This window comes from Manis javanica, chromosome 17 (assembly GCF_040802235.1).
Source record: "Manis javanica isolate MJ-LG chromosome 17, MJ_LKY, whole genome shotgun sequence".
NCBI lineage: Eukaryota > Metazoa > Chordata > Mammalia > Pholidota > Manidae > Manis > Manis javanica.
This window is the reverse complement of record NC_133172.1, coordinates 34,759,386-34,782,110: the sequence shown is the minus strand read 5'-3', so window position 1 is coordinate 34,782,110 and position 22,725 is coordinate 34,759,386. Positions and strand designations below refer to the sequence as shown.

Genomic DNA, 22,725 nt, shown 5'->3' with positions numbered 1-22,725 from the left:
GTCTTGGTCCTGGGGAGGGACCTTTAACTTCTGGTACATGAAGAGAGAGGTAAGAATGTAATTAAGGATGGAGATATATTTGTAGGTGTTGTGAGGGCAAGTCCTAGGCTTCTCTATGAAGCATCACATACAGAGAGTGAGGGGGTAGGGTTGTAATAAAGGGCTTAAGGAAAGAGCTGAAGGTTTCAAACAATGTAGGAAATGGGAAGGAGTATTTTTGCGGGAAGATAAGAAATATTTTGTTAACCATTTTATCTGGAAGGTTCATTAGGGAAAAAGGATGATTAATATTTAGAAAATATAAGGTAGGGCAAAGAGCACTGTGGGGAATAAGAGGTCCCCCTAATTCTGTATGACATATCTCATGACCCACCACCTAAGTGTAACAACTTGGAAGAATCACATGAGAAGTAAAAACAAAAAAATTATTTTGAATAAGTGTCATCAAATTTTGCTATTATTACTACTAATGGTGCCTTTATTTGCTCTTTTGTATACATTACTATACTTTCTCAATCATGGTACCATTTTTTACTTCTTTTGCAATTATCTTTTCATCTCAATAAAAAAAGCGAGATAATATCCCATAAAGCATTTTGAACAACTTGGAAAATAAATAATTAATGAAAGGAGTAATTCATTACCAGTTTCCTATATTTTGTATTCTGTTCCTTATCAAATGCTGATAATCTGCTCCTTTGAAGACAGATTAAATAATAGACCTAAGATACAACTGTTTACACCTTATTAACTGGATTCAATTATTGGGAGACAGTAGAATAAGTTGATAAGTTGAAAAGCATTTTGTAGCAGAGCAGATGTTTTATGATGTTAAGAAATATATTTCAAATTATTATTCAACATATCAACTTTTGTCTGTTCTGGCTGGCATACATTTAAAAGAAGCAACTATTCAAAAATGCTAAATTTTAATTTACTCATCTTCCTGGGGTAACCTCACTTTTAATAATGAACTCCATGACAACAATAACACAGCAACATCAGTATCCATTTTACTTAACATATATGAAAAAAATTACCACACTGAATTTTTTTCTGTTCAGATACACTACATACCTATTGTACCAATTGAACAAGAGCCAGTTGAGTCCTTCCAGCTGATATTCCCTGAGTTGATTGTCATTTTTATAATCCCTGGATTGATCTATTTTTTTCCAAATATTAGAGGGAGGACGGTCCTTTGTGGATAAACAAAGAATGAATGATATATTTTATATCTTTTAATCTTCCATACAATAATCATGGAAGCCTAAAAATTATATGGCATTATGATTAAACTTTACAAACAGTGAACGATGAAATTAGTTCTGTAAACACTCTTCCAGAAAACTGAAGAGGAAGGCATATGTCCCAACTCATTCTTCAACATTACATCAAAATCAAAGACAGTACAAGAAAAAGGAAACTAAAGGTAAACACCAATATCTCTCTTGAAGAGAGAAGCAAAAATTCAGTAACAAAACTTTCAGAAATGGAATCTCACAAGTCACGACCAAGTGAGATTTTCCCCAGGAATGGAAGGTGACTTAAATTTGAAAATTAATCAATGTTTTTTTTATTGATCAACAGACAAAAAAAAAAAAGATAATCTCAATAAATGCAGAAAAGGGATTTGGAAAATCCAATATCCAATCCTAAAAAAAATTAAATTTTGAATAGAGGGGAACTTCTTCAACCTGATAAGGAGCATTTATGAAAAAGCCAAAGATAATGTCATCTTTATGATTAAAGACTGACAGCTTTCTCCTTAAAATCAGGTAAAGGCAAAGATGTCTACATTAAGATTAGAAAGGAAGAATTAAAATTATCTTATTCATAGAAGACATCATTTGTCTCAGTAGAAAATTCTGTAGAATCTATAAAACAAACTAATAGACATGATATTAGCAAGGTCACATAAGATCAACATACAGAAAAATTATTTAATATTATAGAAATGATCACAGGTAATTTTTTTAAAATACCATCTTAGAGCATCCAAAATACAAAATATTTAAGAAAATACTAACAAAGTCTATGTAAGATAGGTGTACTTAAAGCTACAAAACACTGCTGAGAAAAATTAAAGACCTAAATAAATGGAAAATACATTGTGTTTATGGACCAAAAGACTCAACATTGCTCAGCTATTAATAATTCCCATATTGAACAGATTCAACATAACCCAACCAAAACCCATGTGTTTTTATAGAAATGATATGCTGATTATAAAACCATATGGAAATGCAAAGGACAAAAAATATCCCAGACAACTTTAAAAAGGAGAATAAAATTGGAGATTTTGTATTTGTAGAAGTTACAGAATCAAATTATGCAGAATTGATGTAAAGATAACAAACAGATCAGTGGAACTGAGTAGAGGATTCAAAAGTATATACCTATGTGTATTAAGTCAACTTATTTATGATGAAGATGGAAAGCTTTCAGTGAAGATAGTTTTGTTTTCAAAAAATGGTGCTAGAAATGGACATTCATGAGCAAAAAAGGAAACTTTGATTCACTGTATTATATACAAAATATTAAAACTCTGATATATTGTACTATATACAAAAATCAACTCAAAATGGGCCATATGGAATCTAAAAAACAGAATAAATGAGCAAACTAAACAGAAATAGACTCATAAATACAGGAGGTTCCCAGAGGGGAGGAGGGGTGGGAGGACAGGCTAAAGAGATGAAGGGGATAAAGTGGTATAACTTCCAGTTATAGAATAAGTCACTGGGATGAAAAGTACAGCATAGGGAATATAGTCAATAACATTGTAATAACTTTATATGGTGACAGATGGTAACTACACTTATTGTGCTGACCATTTTGTGATACATATAAATGCTGAATCACTGCATTATACACCTGAAATATTGTATGTTAACTATACTTCACTTAAAAAATAAAACTATACTTCACAGACCTAAATGCTACCTAAAACTACAAAGTACAGGAAAAAAATCTTTGTGAACTTGAGTTATGCAAAGATTTGTTAGATACAACAGCAAAAGTATAATCCATAAAAAAAGATATATAAACTGATCAATGGATAAGGCATTTTCTACCATCTTAAAATTAAGAACATTCTACCATTGGCAGAACAAAAAGGCAACCTACAGTATGGGAGAATATATTTGTAAATGATTTATATGACAAGGTGTTAACATACAAAATATATAAAGAACTCATACATCTCAACACCAGAAAAAAAACCCAATTAAAAAACGGGCAGACAACCTAACAAACATTTCTCCGAAGAAGAAACACAGATGGCCAACAGACACATGAGAAGATGCTTCACGGCGCTAATCATCAGGGAAATGCAAATCAAAACCACAATGAGGTATCACCTCACACCAGTTAGAATGGCCACTATCGAAAAGACAATAGTAAGTGTTGATGAGGATGTGGAGAAAAGGGAACCCCTCTGCACTGTTGGTGGGAATGTAAATTGGTGCCACTGCTGTGGAAAGGTGTATGGAGGTTCATCAAAAAACTAAAAACAGAAATACCATTTGATCCAGTAATGCCACTTCTAGGAATTTACCTGAAGAAAACAAAATCCCTGATTAGAAAAGATATATGCACTCCTACATTTATGGCCATATTATTTACAATAGCCAAGTTATGAAAGCAACCTAAGTGTCCATTAATAGACGAATGGATAAAGAAGATGTGGTACATATATACAATGTATTATTATTCAGTCATTAAAAAAAAAATTCTGCCGTTTGCAACAACATGGATGGACCTAGAGGGTGTTATGCTAAGTGAATAAGCCAGGTGGATAAAGACAAGTACCATATAATTTCACTTATTTGTGGAATATAAAAACAGAACAAAACAAAAAGCAAAATGAACAAAATAGCAGCAGGCTCACAGACACTGAGAGGTAGCTGGTAGTTACCCTGAGGGAGAGATTGGGGCAGGGAGGGTATAAAAGGGCACAAATATTCTCAATCATATTATAACTTGGTCACACAGATGGTAGTACAGCATGGAGAATACAGTCAATGATGCTGTAACATCTTCCTATGTTGACACAGTAACTGCACTAGTGGGGGCCAGGATTTAATAATATGGGTAACTGTTGAACCACTGTGTTATAAAGATGAAACCAATATAACGTTGTATATCAATGATACTTCAATAAAAAAAATTATGAACTTCCGCTCTTTGAAAGACTTGTGCTCTATTGTAAGATACTGAAATGGTCAGCCACAGACTTCAAGAAAACATTTGTAAACCATACCTGATAAAGGACTGTATCTAGAATATAAAAATAATTCTTAAGCTCAGTATTAAGAAAACAACAAAAATTAGTAAGAAAACAAGCCAATGAAAAATAGGCAAAATATCTGAATAGGAATTTTATTAAAAGAAATATACTAACAGCATTTAGGCACATGAAAAGATGCTCACTGTCGTAAGGAAATGCAAATTTAAACCACAATGTCATACCATTATACACCTATCATAATTGCTAAGATTAAAAAGACTGACCATAAAAAGCACATGAAGTAACTATAATTCTTAGATGTAATATATGACCAACTGGAAAAAAGCTTGGCAGTTTCTTAAAAAGTTAAACATATACCTACCATACGACCCAGACATTTTACTCAGATATTTACTCAAGAGAAATGAAAGCACATGTCTAAACAAAGACTTACATACTAACATTCACAGCAGTTTTATTTCTAATAGCCAATAATAATACATATCCATCAACAGGTGAACAGATAAACAAATCTACATTACAACAGAATACTACTCAGTAATAAAAACAAACAAGTATTGAGACACGCATGACATGAATCACAAAATAATTATGCTGCATGAAACAATAGAAAAAAGAGCATATACTAGCTATATAAAACTATAAAAAATTAAAAATAATGGTTAGTGACATAAATTTGGTGGTTGCCCAGGGGTGAAAGAAGCAAGATTTGGGAGAGAGTGACTACAAAGAGGCACAAGATAACTTGGGAGTGATGGATATTATCTTGATTATGATAATTGTTTCATTTGTCAAAGTCTACCAAACTGCACACTTTAAATATATATAGTTATTATATGTAACTTCAAACTCAATGAACCTAACTTTAAAAAAAGATGATGTGACTGGGTCTGGTTCAAGATGGTGACACAGGAGGATCCTGAACTCCTCTTCTTCCATAGACACACTGCTTCTACAGCTACATATGGAACAATTTCCTCTGAAAGCAACCCAAAACCTAGTTAAGCAACTCCTATACATCAGGTGAGTAAGAAAAAACCTACAATGAACGAGTTGAGAGGCGGAAACACAATCTTGCCATAAACCTAACCCCCAGTGCAGCAATCTATACTCTGAAGGGAACTCACAACTCTGAGCCTCTCCCTGAGGAACAAAGGGTTTAAACCCTACATCTGGCACCCTACCTTTTAAGACCTGCACCTGAGAGATGAGCCCCCAAAATATCTAGCTTTGAAAGTCAACAGGGTTGTGTCTGTAAGACCCCGCAGGCTTTATCAAACTGAGAAACAGTCCTTGAAGAGCTCATGTGGACTGACCTGAGTGCACCCCAGGGACTAGTGCAGAGGCAGATGACTAAAAAGGATGATGTATACCAGATTTTATTTCACATATTTTAAATCTGCCATACGTCTCTATACTACTTTTGACATTCATGGTATGAAGTGTTTCTTTCAAAAGAAATCTAGAGGCCTAACACTGTGAAAAAAAAATTACAGTTACATTTATTCAAATACATTTTTTCTTCTTCAGTAATAAAAAAGCTCTATTATGAATTTATTCTGCATAGCTAAGACATAAACTTTGTGAAGACTGCTGCATAGGTCGAGAAATAAAATTACTCTAGCTCCAAATCTGTAGGGCCTAGGTCTCAGTGGTCTCAGTAGGATAAATGTATTTCTGAGAAACAAACAAAAGATTTCCTATTGTTCTCTACTTTTAAGTAATATTTATACTGCTACTAATCAATGAAATTATACTTCCACAAATTATTAGGATGATCAGGGTCAGTGTATGGTAACTATGAATGGAAAATAAAATAAGCTATCAGTATACTGAAAACATAACTGGTTATTAAAGCTATAATATAATTAACCAAAATATTTCTTAACTGGTAGCAAATGAACATTAAAATACTTAACATGTAACATTTCTTAAATTATTGCTTAAAATAACTCCCACATTAAATCATATTGTCCATAATTTTCTTTTCAGCAATCCAATCACTATTAGTATTTCATTAGTTTGGGTCAGAAAGAAATTTCATTTTCAGAATCTCTAAAAATACTTTATGTGTTTTTGATTTTATTTTATGTATTTTATTTTATATTTTATTCATTTTATATTTTATTTATTTATTTCATTTTATTTTATTTTATATTGTTGTCAACTCAATTTTACATTAACTAAGAGGATTAGTTCTATTGGCTGATCTCTCTTTACCAAGGACTACACTTACCTAAGGCAATGGTTTTTCTGACACACATCAAAACTGCTTCTTCAGAAACATATGCCTATGGTCTGCTCTCAGATATTTTGGTTCTGTAGTCAGAAAATAGAAACCAGGCATCTTTTTTTTTTTTGTATCATTAATCTACAATTACCTGGGGAACATTATGTTTACTAGACTAATTTTTTTAACGTTCCAAATAGTGATCTGAATCTCTGACAGTCACTGGTCTAAAAGACAGCTTGATGAGGCTAAAGATGAGGTTACTGTTGAGGCAGTCCCCACCCCAGAAAGAACATCTTCCCCTTTCATAATCTGTTGAACCACCCCTCCCTTAACTAGTTAACCCTTTTGTTTCTTGGTACACTGAAAGACACTGAGAAGTCAAAAGGAATGGAGGTGAGCCGCAGCTCTCTTGGTAATAGAATATGGGTCTTACCAGGAGTTAAATTAAAAAGACCAGAAAAAGTTTACTGTGAAAACAATACAATTTCTTTCGTGGAACTAGTTAATTTCCTTTTCTTATATAGCATCTCCATATTTTTCACGACAGCCTTCCTTACTCTGGTGCTAATCTAAAAGTAATGTTTCTGTCTTTTCATGTATAAACTCCCTCTTCACAGAAGTAAGAAATTTCTATGACCAAATTGTATCTGAAAGAGGACAGAAATTTTTAATTCACATCTCCTTGATGTGAATTTCCTCTGGCTGGCTCTCAAAACTGGATTTACATGACAACAATACTGTTTTAAAGAAATGAAAGTAAAATATTATATAATTATCAGCAATATCACAATTTGTGATTGCCTTCTAGAAGTCCAGTTTCTGTTCTAGAAAAATCAATATCCTACTTGAAGATTTTTTTTTTTGAGCAGGGAAGAGATACGCATGTAGTCAATAAGGAATCAGTGTGCTTAATTTATGTAGGCCTTTAATGATATTCCATATAAAACATTCTTTTAGAAATAAAGTAGATGGACAATGGAATACTATTCAGCCATGAGAAAGAAACAAATCCTACCATTTGCAAACATGGATGGAGCTAGAGGGTATTATGCTCAGTGAAAGAAGCCAGGCAGAGAAAGACAAGTACTAAATGATTTCCCTCATTTGTGAAATATTGACAATAAAGCAAAACTGAACGAACAAAATAGCAGCAGACTCAGACTCCAAGAAGGGACTAGCAGTTATCAAAGGAGAGGGATGAGAAAGGGAGAAAGGGATTGTGGGATATCATGATTAGTACATATGGTGTGTGTGGGGTCATGGGGAAGACAGTGTAGCACAGAGAAGACAAGTAGGTACTCTGTGGCATCTTACTACACTGATGGACAGTAACTACAATGGGGTATGGTGGGGGGACTTGATAATAAGGGTGAATGTAGTAACTACATTGTTTTTCCTGTGCAACCTTCGTAAGAGTGTAGTATCAATGATACCTTAATAAAAAATAAAAAGTAAAAAAAAATAAAGTAGATGGGACTTGATAATAAGGGTGAACGTAGTAACTACAATGTTGCTCATGTGAAACCTTCAGAAGATTGCATACCAATGACACCTTAATTTAAAAAATAATAAAGTAGATGAACTATTTAGTTATGGAGAAATAACAAGGTTACAGAAAAGAAGGAAAAGGTGGGTGTAGTAAGGATTTTTCTTTGCTAGAGAATTAATAACTACTTTTTGGAGCTGGAACTGATATACTGATATTTTATAAATGACCTGAGAGAAAAAGTAGTGGGAAACTTTTAAATGCAGAGATGAGGTTTAAGGATCACAACTTTTCTGGAGGGATATTTGGAAGGAAATACCTACAGATGCTGACCAAGCAATTACAATTCTGATTTGTCTTACAGAAACTTGTACAAGTGCTCAATACTCAATGTAGCATTGCTTATTATAGGAAAAACTGTAATACTAATAAAGGAATAAATTAACATACATGACACTATGTAGCAATTTGAAAAATACAGTATTAATTACATACCAAAGACTGAAATTAAAAATTCAAAGGTTACATTAACACTGATGAATAAAGAAGCACTAAGATTTTATTTAGTTGTTTGAGCTGTGTTCTTACCAAATGTCTCAGGTCAGGTCTTGAAGCTTGCAATTGTTCAAACTCTTCTATTTTTGCAAGATCAACATCTTCTTTTAGTTCCCAAGTACTATCTTCATATGGTAATGAACACCACTTTACTAAGTAGTAAATAACAGGCTGCAAAAAATTTTTTCTTTTTATCATTTTGATAAAGAATAGTCAGAAATAGTTTAAATATACTAACCTACACCAATAAAAACTAATGAAATATTTTTTAGTGTTTTTAGGTCATTAACTTTAAAAGAGTAATAATAAGTTTTAATATTTAGGAAGTTTAAGGTTTTCCTTACTTAAATATTTTTTTTTTATTATTACCTCGCCAGTATCTTTATCCTCACAAAAAGAGACTTCTAATACTCTGTCTACTTCAACGTAGTCTGGGTTAAATGGTTCCTCTTCCATCTAAAATAAAAAAGGAACTTAATTGGTGTCTGACGGAGAAGTGGAAAGTGAAATAAAGACAAATTTACTGGCTATTTTCCTATAGAAAAAAACGTTGATTTGAATTAAATTTCCAATAAGTGGAACACTTCCATTTTAATTTCCAAAACATTATCTTGGGTATTCTGTCTATACTATGAATCACGATGTGATATATAATAAACCAACCAATAGCACTAAAAAATTAGTAACAAGTAAGTTACTCTAGAAGATATGTTCTTTAAAAAGAACATAAAGACAGCCTTTGCACCTTTGTTTTGCTACTTCTCACAAGTCCAAGAGTGAAAGCCCAACCCCCCAACCTGTAGATCCACCTCCGATTTGGATCAAACACTTTTTATCCGATGATTCCTCTGCTCAAGACCCATCTACCTAAATGCGAACTCTGTGAGTTACCTCAAACTCAAATACATTCATTTCCTCTTCAACCTCTACTTGTTCCTGTAGTTTCTTAACTGGGTTCATGGTAATAGAGCACCCCCTCCATGCCCTATTCCCAGTTCACAAGCCAGAAATGGAGAAGCCACCTTAGATTCCTTTTTTTTTTTACCTCCCACATTTAGTAAGTAATGAATTTACTCTACTTTCAACTATCTATCAAACTGGCTCCCCCTTCCTCATTCTTACTGCCTCATCACCTCTTACTTGAACTTTTATAAATAACCTCCTAACTATCCACAACTACTCTCTTGCCTTCTTTTAATCCATTTTCACATTATACCGTGAATGATCTTTCTCAAATATAGATCTTACGTATTGCTCCTTTGCTTCAAATCCCTCACTGACTCTCCCCTATTGGGGAATCAGGTCCACATCAATTTTTTTTGGAATAAACAGGATCCTACCTTTCCATCCAGTCTCATCTTCTATTGCTCAACACAGTGGTACCTGATTTCAAGCTCATGAACAACAAAAACACACTTTTTTCTAAGTTCATGTTCTAACACACCTCCATGTTTTCATATTCATTTTCTCTCTTTTAAATCAACTACTGTTCCTTCTCTTGTGTGCTTGGCCAAGTCCTAATTCCTGAAAGCCTTACTATCAAAAGCCTTTCTCATATGTCTTTGCAGCCTCTCCTCTACTTAATCTGTAAATAGTGTAATACTCCATGGTTCTGCCTTTAGCTCTCTTCACTATCTTAAACCTTTCCTGAATGATGACATCAGCTGCTGTTTTTTAAAAAATCCCCTACTGTGTATGTTTTTATATAGGACACACTTGGTAACAACTAGCACTGCCCCACATCAGAATGGCACAAGGTACTTTAAGAAAATCTGCATAGCCAAATAGACTATTTATACCTGAGTCAAATGAGAATAATTAGTATTCATGAAAAGTTAAAAGTTTATTAGTTAAGTACTTCTAAAACCTTTGGTTTATTAGAGATTTCTCTATCAGCATGAGGAGGTGAAAAATTCTTGAGGGATCTACCAGCATCCATAAACTGAGAGGTCATTAGAGTCATCAAGTTTTTAAAGTAGTTTTTATAATTATAAGGAAGTACCAAGGAAATAACAGTAACTTCATGGTGGAAAAATATGCCAGATACCACCATGATCTAGTGACTAATATAGGCACCACCAGTAATGGGGCAAATAGGTATGTATCATGTAACTCCTGGTATTATTCACTGGAAGGGATATAGCATCATTTCTGTAGTGTTCTTAAAAAAAAAATGCAGGACCTGAATCCTGAGGAAACACAAGACAAGCCCAAATTTAGGGATGTGCTACAATATAAACCACTTAAACTCTTAAAAAATTTCCAGACTGATTAAAGGAGTCATGTCAACTAAATGAAACACTTGATACTATCAGATTCTGAACCAGAATAAATGCACACACATATTTTTTTTTTGCTATAAAATTACTAGTGGAACAATTAGTGAAATAAAAGATCTACAGATGTGATAATATTACTATATCAATGTTAATTATACTACTATTATATAAGAGAATGTTTTCAGAAATTAAATACTGAAGAATTTGCAACTTACTTTCAAGTATTTTAGAAAAAAATTAATATGCATGGGGGAGAGGCATACAGAAAGGGAAAGAGAAGGAGACAGAGGCAGATAGAAATGCAGGGAGAGGGAGACCAAGTGAGCTTGCCAGGGGCAGTTAGGAAGAGGGAGAAGGAGAATGAAATGCAAATGATAAGGCAAACATGGTAAAATGTGAACATTTAGGGGATCTAGTTAAAATATATGTGGGACTTGTGCAACTTTCTTGTTCAAAACAGAAAGTGTGAAAAATTTTCAAATTGGAAAAATTAAAAAAAAATTAGACGAATCTCAAAGGGCTCTAGAAGAAGTCTATCCAAAGAAAAAAAATTTAGAGCAGCAAAGAAAGTCAGACTAATTACTGAGGCCTAGAAAGGTTAATGAATTATTTCAATGTTTTGTTCACACATACACAAAGCTGGTATAGAAAATATGCAATGTATTTCATGTACTGAAAAATCTTATTTCCATTTATTAGCTACATTACCATTTCCATTACTTGAATAACTGCTGATAAAATTCTATGAGATATTAACATATTCACATTAAATTCTAAGTATTGAAATACCTGCTAATTAAAAAATACAAGAGTTATCTACCACTCTGAATTATCAGTGTTCCTGTTTAAGTGAGGTTCCAAGCTAAATCGAGGGAAAGAATATTTATATGTAGACAGCATTTGTATTCAAATACCAAAGTTGGAAGCCTAAGAATTAGAAAGAAAAATACTTAAATTTCTGATGAATAATGCTACATGTGTTCAGGGCTCAACACATAGTAGTCTCATTTATTTTTTTCTTACGTCTGCAAAAAAATGTGCTCTTTGTGCTTGTCTCAATTTGAATCGTTTGATTTTCTGCTGGATCCTTTTATCTTTCAAAAGCTGCTGTTCTGTGGCCCACTCACAGTGAAGATAGGAGCTAAAATTTTTACAGAAGCAATATATTAGAATGATATAGAAAATCACGTTTTCTTAAAATATTTATTTTTAATCATAGCATCCTATACAAAATATTTTCCTTAACTTTACATATAGGTAGTTCGTCATTTCATTCAATATCGATATACTCAAAATAAAGCCATTGTGATCAGTATATCCTAAGACTGTAGTCTGCAATATACCATACCAAAACTGAATAGTAAACTGAATCATAATGGTGATAAGATGTGATTTGTTTTTTATTTCTTCTATGTAATAGTTTTGTCATGATCAGCAAGCTAATTTGTTTTGAAACCAATGTAATTTTAAACTCTTTCACAGAAGTATAGGAAAAAATGAAGATTTTTAAATTCATTACACAAATATAGTGAATAACATCTATAATCTGTAAAAGCATATAAGATTTCTGCATTTTTAAGTTAATTAACATTTTCTGGAAAAAATTCAATTTTAATATGAAAGGGTTTCAGTCTTTTAATGATTTCTAAGTTCATATAATAATAAAACATTTAAAAATAGACAAAATAAAAATAAGTTATTTAATATACTTAAGTATATTAACTTACTTTTAAAACATTATTTTTCTACCTCAAATACTTACTAATTCTTATATTTTACAAAAAATTCTTCCTTGTCAATCATTACTCCAGGTGATATCTAAGAAAATAAAATCAATAATTATACTTCAATAATCAGGCCATGGGATTGAGGTGTAAAACATAATGTACTACTACTTACTTCTTTTTTTACAATTCTAGAAGATAATATTTTGTCCACAATTGCAGCATCTTCTTCACTTGGATTCTCCTATGGGGGAGAGGATATAAAATATGATGGCACATTCTGAAAATTCCTTCAGTTGCCCCTTTGTATGTTTATAAATACACTAAAATTCAACACACATTTATGTAGAACATGTGCCAGGTACCATGTTAAATGCTGGGAATACAAAATCGGAAAAGTAAATTATTATTGTTATTCTCCTAGTCATCATCTGCATCAACATCATAGTAAACATATATGTGCTTTTCAATGTGCTAGGCATTATTCTAAGCACTTTACATATATATTAACGAATTTAATTCTTGCAACAACACTTTGAGGTAGGTATTATTATCATTTCCATTTTACAGATTAGGAAGTTCAGGAATGGAGAACGTAAGTACTTGTCCAAGGTGTCAGATCAGTGAGCCGGCAGATGAATGGTTGGTTCACAATCCGGATAATGGAGATTAAAAGAATTATACAAAGAGGAAAGTGTATATGCAAAGACACAAGAGGTGTCAAAACACAGCATTTGGGCAATTATGTTCATATGGCCAAAAGATTGAATGCTTCTCAAGAAGTGACAGGAGATAAGGCCAAACACTCCATAAAAAGGGTCTCTTTTACACTGTGCTAAATAAAAGTCTACCATTATTTTTGAAAGACAAAAACTATCACAGGAGTTTTCAGCAATCAGGCTTATAAATTAGAAATATTCTGTGTAAAGGATGGAGTTTGGAGGAGCTACGGGACTATATATTTAAAAGGTGGACTAACTGGATAGAGCAAAGGAAATAAAAGAGGATGATTACCTAGGTTTCTGATCTGAATAACAACAGTTCTATTAACTACAATCTGGAATAGGGGAAAAGTTGGAGAAGGGTTAGGAGGTAAGATCATGGAAGTATTTTAAAGGTTTATGTGGCTTTTAAATGTTTTATAGTCATAATCCCAAATCTGTCTTACCACAAATAATTGTAAAGGCTGTTCACCAGGTAAAGGAGCTGAATTCCTTTTTATTTTCATGGAGCCTTTAACCTCTTCTTCCGATTGTTTCCCTTCTGCATCTTCTGCATATTTTTTTCTTTTAATTTGTCGATTTGATCTTCTTTTCTGTAATGAACCATAAGGATTACATATTTAAATGGCTTATTTTAAAGGAAAGATTTTAAAAATAATTACTACTAGTGTGACGATTTTGTAAATTAAATTTTCAAATTGTATTCAACATTCATCCTTCTCATTTTACCTTTTAATTACAGGAGGTAATAATTTACCCTTTGCCAAAGGCTTACAACATTGTTTTACTCCCTAAAGTTTCAATTAACAAAGATTAGGAATACCTTTATTACTTCTCTTCAAAAATTGTTCAGAATAAAAATGTCTGTTTTATTTAAGTGTTTTATACCTTGGGCAAAATATATTTTATTAGTACTATCTTTGTTGATTTTTAAATTTTTTTAGAAACTATTGTTAAAATGAGTAAAAAGATACGTTTTATTTAGCCATCTCACACCTTGAACATGTATGTTAAACTACTAATACTTTGTTTTTGCCCAAAACCTAAAAAGTACACCAAATGAATACAGACTAAGTAAGTAATCAGGGGTATAAAACCAGAAGAAGAAAGTAAGTAATATTTGCCACAAAACCCATGAGCTTATACTTAAAGCAGAATAAAATAAAATGATTTAAAAGAGATACACAAAATAATAAAGTATTAAATTATCAAATAATTAAGTGTTAATGAAGGAGGAACTTGTGTTTTACTAACTTTACTAGATTCCCTTAAAAATAAAGAACATCACTATCATAAAAACAGAAGCCCTTTAAAAAATATTAATGTAGTAACATACTTTCAAAATGATGTAACTAACTTAAATCAAGTATTAAACACACATGGCTTTACTTACCTCCCTAAATATCTAGTATTTGATATTCCCACTATAAATATAAAATCTCACATTGGCTTGAAAATCCCAAAGGACTTAGTTTTTGCATTTCTCCATCTCCCTAAAATTTCATGGGTATAGCATCTCAGCCAACTGTTTTATTGCTCAATATCTGATAAACCCATCTTCCTTTTTCTATTCCATTTTCTTCTATGTATTTAGTAACTTCCACAACCACTCCCACACAACAAATGTAACCAACACAAATAACCCATGTGTTCCCCTTTAGGTTTCTGCCAATGTCTTCAATTTGGTAGATCTTTCACATTTCCATAGCTATGACAAAAATGGCTCAAGCAGTGCAACTGTGTGGGGACAAACTGTTATTTGCATCAAGAAAGTTTGTGATGACCTTTGATGTGCCTCTGCCTCTTTCTCTTGAGTAGTGAAATACTGAGAGAAAGAAAGGCAGTAATATTGTAAAGCAGGTCAGCCAAATGTAGTAGACAACTCCATGGCTCATTTAGGATGAGTCATGATCTCTTGGCCAAGAAAACACATTTTCAAAAGTTCAGGTAAAATTTTTTATAAATATGGGAGACAGGAAGTTGGCATATAAAAATTATAATAAAAGTATTTCTAGAAACCCAATTTTCCCACATCCTATTTTGAGAAACACAGGAAATATTTATTATTCCCTGGGGAAAATAATTCTATGAACCTCTAATCTGATACTAGGCTAAAGAAATGTTTATAGAGTTCTATTATAGGCATCGTAAGTTCTGAATGTTCAAGAATAGTTTAAATAAATAACCAACAATGACATTTATTATTCTATCAATAACAAGTATTACCATTGTTATGTCTCAGTAGGCACAGATCTTCTAAATAACGAGGTTTGAGAATAGTAATAATGAAGTTGAGAATATAGTTTTCCTTTTTGGTGACTTAGCCATCTATTAGTACTTTGAAATGCAACACTTAAGTCTTTGGTAAATAGTAAACAGTGGCCTGAAAGAATCCTTGAACTCACAAAAGTGAACATTTAGGTAATTCTTCACAAGACAGAATGAAGGTCACTTATTGTAAACTGCTTCCTCATCCTATGAAGACTTTCAGTCTAAAAGATTAAGAAGGCTGTAAGTTATAAAATAATATCTGATTTCACCATAAATTATATTCCACTAAAGTATATAGTTATATATTAAGCAAAGTCAAATTAGGTGCAACTCTCACAAATTATCTCTTTGTCACGCTTTATCTCTAGCTTTTTATGTTTAAAAGTATAAAAACTAATTTGATGTCCATGGTCTTAGCTAATGTGCTTTTCTCCTGGCTTTTCCCATAGTGTTTTTCAAAGCACAATTTAAAATAGTGAGAAATTGTTTATTCGAATTTTTCTTTTCTAGCTTTTTTCTTCTCCATCTTTAAGGTTTCAATGGATACAACATTTTATATAAGAGGTCAGAAACACTATGCTTTTAAATGACTAATACTTCACTATATTACTTGTTTCCTGTAATAATATTAACAATGTGCTACAATGTGCAGGGCCCTTTTTAAAAAAATTTAAGTCTCTACATAGAGATATCATATTCGCATTTTTAGATTTCTACTTGACTCCAAAACCTTAAACTTAAATTATATTTCAAACTTTCAAATCCTGACAATCAATTGTGGGTGAGAACTATTAGGGCCTCTCCATCATTTATATAATGATAGATTTAAATATATCAATAAAATAGATTTACAATCATTTATGATAAATACTTCTTCCCCATTTTTTTTTTTTTGTGTGTGTGTGTGTTAAAGCAACATGCCTATCAAAGCAATATTATAGTGAAAGGTATGGAAGAAATGTGCATGTTAACCTATTCTACCATTTCGTTGTTTGGTAATTACATAATGGACAAATGGCCAGCATAATTCTAGTAAAAATTAAACTAAATTTTCTCATATTGATTAATTATAAGCTTCCTAAGTTAAGGAGAACATATGAAGAAAAAGCCAGGCCATATCATATTAGGAGCTTCAGTCACTGCCCTTACCTCAACTCTTGCAGCAGCCCAGGAGCCTTGAGCCACTACTCTCCCATTGGACAAGAAGCTGCATAAGGAAGAAGAAAGGCCATTCAGGGGCTTTCTGGCCCCATAATTCAACAAATGCCACCACCCATACGGCCTATAGTTGTACTTTAATTATTAGAGAGCAGAGGGTGGCCTGAATTATTATGACCTTCACTATATATATATATTTCTTTAACTTCACAAGGTTATTTTGAATAGCCACCTATTCAAAAAAGAAAAAAAGGCAAAATGCACAGTATTGTTGTCTACAGTAGGGGACTTTTAATATAATTGGTTATCTTTCTTTGATAGGAGCAGACCAAAGGACTTATCTCCAGGAATGAGTCAACTGATTTGCTTTATCATTTGTATGTGATTTAAAAAATTAATATTTTAAGTTCATTCAAAAGCACTCTATAAATACAGGATAATATCACTAGATATTTCTCCATGCTAAAAGCCATCAGGGATTTTGAATTGTTACTTAATTTCTCTGGGCTTAAGTTTCATTATCTGAAAATGAGGGGTTTGGAGAGGATATGTAAATTTCCTCTCAGGTCCAACATTCTATGGTAATACTACTTAGGAGCATATTGTAATAATGCTGTCATATAAATTTTACCATACAATAAAATGTATTTTTACTACTAAACTACAGTATAAATATCCATAAAGTAGTATTATGCTATCTAAATAATTCTACCAGTATTTCATTTCTCAGAAAATTTAACAATACTCACTTGAGAGTCTTCCTCTTTGAATGTATGCTGTGGCATCTGCTCCACATCAGATATTTCATCTGAAGACTCATTCTTTCTTTTTTGTTTTTTACCCAATGTAATAATGAGTTTGCTGTTTCAAAAGTAAAAGAGTAAACATAAGACTCTGCATTTTTCCATTCTTGGTCAAATTAAGATTGCCATAATAAACTTTCTTCCATTTTATATCACTTTAATATTCAACCAAAGATGATAATTACCATGAAATCCATAATGACATTTTCAAGACAAAAGCTGTATTCTAATGGAACAAATATAAACCAGTATTACAGTTAATGGACTTCAAAGCACTGAAAGGCAGTGAAGTTCTATCACTTGCTTCTCAGGCACAAGATTATTTTTCATGGGAAAAATGTCAGATGATACCTGTTTTTAATAATTAAAATAATTCACTTATTTTACTATCATATAAATTTGGAACAAAGGTTTTTTTTCCTCCTATATCTTACTAAATTCAAATTCCTCTTAATGTCCTTGAATCCTACCTATTCCCTAAATGCCTCTACTTTTTTCTCTCCTATAGTAATTTCTCTCTTATTTAAAACACTTGAACAATGAACTGTTCTTTAATTATTTAATTTATGTTAAGTCTTCTTTTAACTATACTATATGTTGCTAAAGAGTTAAGAACTTGCTTTTATTTTTGTATTTCCAGTTTGCCTGGTTGGTCCCTCTCATACATATATGTGTATATGTATATTAATATTTACACATATATATCCAAAATGAAAATATGTTCTCAATGTTTTTTTCTGATCAGAGGTAGAAGTACAGAGCTCCCACATTTCCTTATCTGGTTCAACAGATGGGTGGGTGTGATTTTAAAGTGCCATATTGGCTTTAAGGAGGAAAATTCTACCTTAGATATCTGTATTCTAATCATAGAAAGCTCCCAAAATGCTTTCAGGTGTATCAGATATCAGATTTTTTTCAACAGTTATTTACTAATGTGGGAGCACTTAGAAATCAAAGGGTCAAGGATTTTAAACCTGATTCCACCATTTACTTGTTTACCTAATTTACCTGGGCAAATTACTTTTAGCCTTAAGTTTCCTTGTCTGGAAAATAGGGAAACTACCTCTACTGTTGTTAAGAATTAAGTGGGTAATGTATGTTATTTCTTAGCACAGTCTTCACACACAGTAATTTCTCAATGAATGGTAACTAAGTCTAATTATTATATGCCAGGCACTTTCCTAGTTTCTAGGACTTGAAGGTGAAGTGGACACAGTTCCTAACCTTAAAGTATCAGTTAGAATATGATCGGTGTTAAAATTTTAAATGCTAATATGGTAGTTAGCACTTAATATAATGTGGACACAAAGGAAGAAGTACTTATGTTTAAGAGTAAAGGAAACTTTATAGAGAAGATAAAGTTTGAGACAGGAATTGAATGATGATAGGGAGTCCAAAAGGTAATAAAAAAAGAGGTAAGGTATATTCCAGGCAAGGAATACTACTGAAGAATGAGGAGAATATGCAGTAATAAGAGCAGGTCAGGGATACAGAGTACTGCAGGAGAAGGAAGCAGAGATGGTCATCTAGACAGGGTGAAGATCACAGACAGCCTTGAATGGCCTGCAAGGAGTTAACATTTTAGTTTAAGGTTAACTTCTTAGCTCCATAGGACAGGAATTTAAAAGGAATATATCTGTCATTTACCACTGATAATGAATATTTTTGAATGAATTAAAAAAATAAAGCAATTAGAAGATAGAATTTTAGACAAATAAGTTCTGGGGATGTAATGTACAGCATAGTGACTGCAGTTAACAACACTGTATTGTATACCAAGAAGTTGCCAACAGAGTAAATCTTAACAGTTCTCATCACAAGAAAAAAAAATTTCTAACTGTGATGTGATGGGTGTTAACTAGGTTTGTGGTGATCATTTTGCAATATATATAATATATATATATCATTATGTTGTATACCTTAAACTAATGTTATATGTCAATTATATCTCAATAAAATTGGGAGAAAAATAATTTTAAGAGAGCAATACAACAAGAAAGAAGTGAAATGCAAGGCAGGGAAATGAGTGATTATGCAAATGAGAATTCCAGTGAGATGAAGAGTGCCATACAGGGCTACGGCAAGGTGGATGAAGAGGTAAAGAAAGATAATTTTTTATTTTGAAAGTAGAACCAATAGGATTTGGTTATTGACTGGATGACTAAATGTGAGGTGAGTAAAAATTCTAGAAGTGATTTATTCACAGGATATTCTTGTATTGGTATTATTACCACCTTCAAAGGGATAATGGTAATTCTTAGTTGGTGTCTCACCAGCACTCTTTTGAGGTATGTAAAGAAAGCTATTAAGAGTAAAAATATAGCCTATGTTGGAACTGCAAAATCAGAGGAAGTACAAAAAGATATTCTGAAACATAAGCAACCAACCATATTTACACTTCAGTCCCTCTCACCACATCCACTGGTCATCTCCTCCCTCTTTTGGTCCCTTTCCTTCTGGTTTCTTCCCTAAAATAAAAATCTCCTTTCAGGTTTTATCTACTATTAGATACCACATGACCCTGTCATTCCTCCTTCTCATCCATAGTTCTCAAGAAAGTTACCTATACTGACTGCTACATCTTCACTCCTCCACCCACTATAATCTGAACTCTTAAGACTACTTCCATATTCACAGTTTCCATTTATTCAGTGTTTACTGAATCAGCCTTTGCTGACTTTAAATGCATTCTCTCACCTGATGTTTATTTATACAATTCTGAGAGGCAAACAGCAGTATTTTATAAAAGGAAATTCATGCTTAGAGAAAAAAATAGCTTGATTCAAAGTCATATGATAGTAAGACTGGAGACAGAGAAGGTGTATGCTCACTCCAAAGCCTGAAACCTCAAGAGGACATGGCATGTTTGTTTTCATCAGGATTCAGCTCTTGACAATACTCTTCTGCCAGTTTCATAAACCGGTATTTCTCAAAGTTCTGTCTTCAGCCTTCATCCCTCACTCTACATACTGTCTCTGGAAGATTTAATATAATCTATTTTTAACTACTGCTCAGAATTTGAAGATTCTCAAATTTCTTGTTTCTAGTTCAGATCTTTCCCCCAAGCTGCAGATTCATGTAACTATTTATTGGACTTAACCATATGGAGATCCCACATACCCCAATCTAAAAATGCTTCCAAATGCAATCCCTCACTTTCCCTAAACCTAATAGTCTACTAATATTAAAATACAGTGTAAATTCAGAGTCAATATATCAAATGAATAGCTCAGTGAATTTTCTCAAATGAACAAAAAATGCATAACCAGCTTCTAGATCAAGAAAAAAAACAGTTTCCCAGAAGTCTCCTTTCATGCCTTCTCTTTTAGTTACAATTTCCTCTGAAGGGTAACAACCATGCTATTTGTGATTACTTAATACAACCTAAGGTACTTGTGCAGATAATTTTCAATTGCAAGGTCAGGGATAACTCCAAGAAAAATTGGGCACTAGAAATACACATTTGATGCACTTGTTGTCCATCTCCAAACAGAAATGCAAGTTTTAGACTAGTTTGTAGATAAGAACAAAAGTAGTAAAAGGAAAGCTTAGTTACTTAAACAATTTCCTATGAAATGCAAATCATAGCCTATTAATACCTTTTAATATATTCCTTAAAAAAGGTACTTTCTCAGTATAAGCTAAATGAATTACATGATTTATTTTGGTATAGTATCTATGTGGCTGTTTAAAGACTCAAATCCCACTGAACAAAAACTTCAATCAAGTGAGAAGCAGAGATAAGTAAAATTTTTTTACACTTATGAATGACTGAAAAGGTTATACTGTTCCTTTCTAGTGGTATAAGGTCATTAAATGAAAATCTCTAAGGACAGTAGACTAAGCTGCTTAAACATGGCTTAATATCTAGAAAAGAAATACTAGTAAGTGCTGTCGTATCAATCCTAAACACCAACCCTACCCTATCTGGTGGAGAGGGTAGGCTAATGTATTTTCCAAAATTCCTTAGATCGACCTTCATTATATTATTTGAAAAATGTACTTAAAAACAAGAACCTTCAAATTTTATTTGCCATATATTCTGTATTTCTGTCAAATATTGTTCTAGAGGCCTGGAATAGCATCTTATTTCATAAACTCATTCTTAAATCAGACAAATTCTTTTGGAATCCTAACTCTTTAAGAGATATTTCAGATATAGTACTTTTCTGACTTAACTTCAAACTCCAAAATATTTACACATACTCTCTCTGTTCAAAAAAGGTACATTTCCATGGTAGGAAAAAAGCTAACTCTAAAACTTACTGATGGACATAATTCTGAGTAAAATATGTTTATATTTTAAGATTTAAAAACTAGGGTTACTTACATAGAACACTGGTTCTTGAAAAATATGAATGGGTTTACTGTAAGGAAACCTTATGTTTACTGTAAGTTCTAAAAGGGTATTTGGGTGATACTACAAAGGGGAAGGTTGGTATTGATCCTAAATGTGTGAGGCAGGCTTCATTAGCAGGCTCTCTGTTAAAAATACAGATTCCTGATGAGAAACATCAGACATACCCAAATTGAGAGCCATTTTACAAAATAACTGGCCAGTATGCTTCAAAACTGAACATGTCAGAAAAGACAAAGACTGAGGAATTATCTCAAATTGGAGTAGTATACGGAGACATGACAACAAATTGAAAAGGAGGATCCTGAATTGGATCCTGGCAAAAAAAAAAAAACAAACAACAAATCCAATGACTGACAAAATCTGCATAAGGTCTCTCAATAAATTAATAGGAATATATAAATGTTTATTTTCTGATTTTAGTAATTTTCTTCGGTTACATGAGATATTAACATTGAGGAAGTTGGGTGAGAAGCCTAAGGGAACTATAACCTACTGTTGCTAAGACTGAGACTAATTCAAAATAAAAAGTAAAACAACAAAAAAAAATGCCAGAGAACAGATTTGTAGGATCAACCCCAGGATTCTGATCTAATGAGATGCCTATCAGACTTCTAAAAAATCCCTCCAGAGATTCTGATGCCCCACCAAGTTGGGGAACCACTAGCTCTGAATAAATTAGCATAGAAAACTCTTGGAAGAAATATTCAGGATAATAAAACTGTTTTGTACTTACAGAATACTTAAAATATCAAAGTACTTTTCACTACAATATCTCACTTGATCCTGAGAGAAACTCTCAGACACGCAAGGCAGGTATTGGTCCCATTATACTAAAAAGGAAACTGCAGCTCCAAAATACAAAATATAAAACAGCCAAAGTCA

The 22,725-nt window shown here is 32.5% G+C and overlaps 1 protein-coding gene across 12 annotated transcripts in view; it reads right to left on the bottom strand.

Annotated features, from left to right (window-relative positions):
* Window positions 1-22,725, bottom strand: part of CHD9 (chromodomain helicase DNA binding protein 9) — a 236,065-nt gene that overhangs the window by 109,798 nt on the left and 103,542 nt on the right. For 11 of the 12 annotated variants that reach the window (XM_073225725.1, XM_073225723.1, XM_073225719.1 and 8 more), the window contains 8 exons: window positions 17,430-17,541; window positions 13,698-13,844; window positions 12,705-12,773; window positions 12,568-12,623; window positions 11,829-11,946; window positions 8,896-8,982; window positions 8,560-8,697; window positions 1,078-1,199 (listed from right to left, as the gene is read on the bottom strand). In XM_073225725.1, the coding sequence (XP_073081826.1) occupies window positions 1,078-1,199; window positions 8,560-8,697; window positions 8,896-8,982; window positions 11,829-11,946; window positions 12,568-12,623; window positions 12,705-12,773; window positions 13,698-13,844; window positions 17,430-17,541 (849 nt within the window). Of the gene's footprint in view, window positions 1-1,077; window positions 1,200-8,559; window positions 8,698-8,895; window positions 8,983-11,828; window positions 11,947-12,567; window positions 12,624-12,704; window positions 12,774-13,697; window positions 13,845-16,671; window positions 16,730-17,429; window positions 17,542-22,725 lie in introns of all 12 variants that reach the window. The other variant, XM_073225730.1, reaches the window with a different exon arrangement.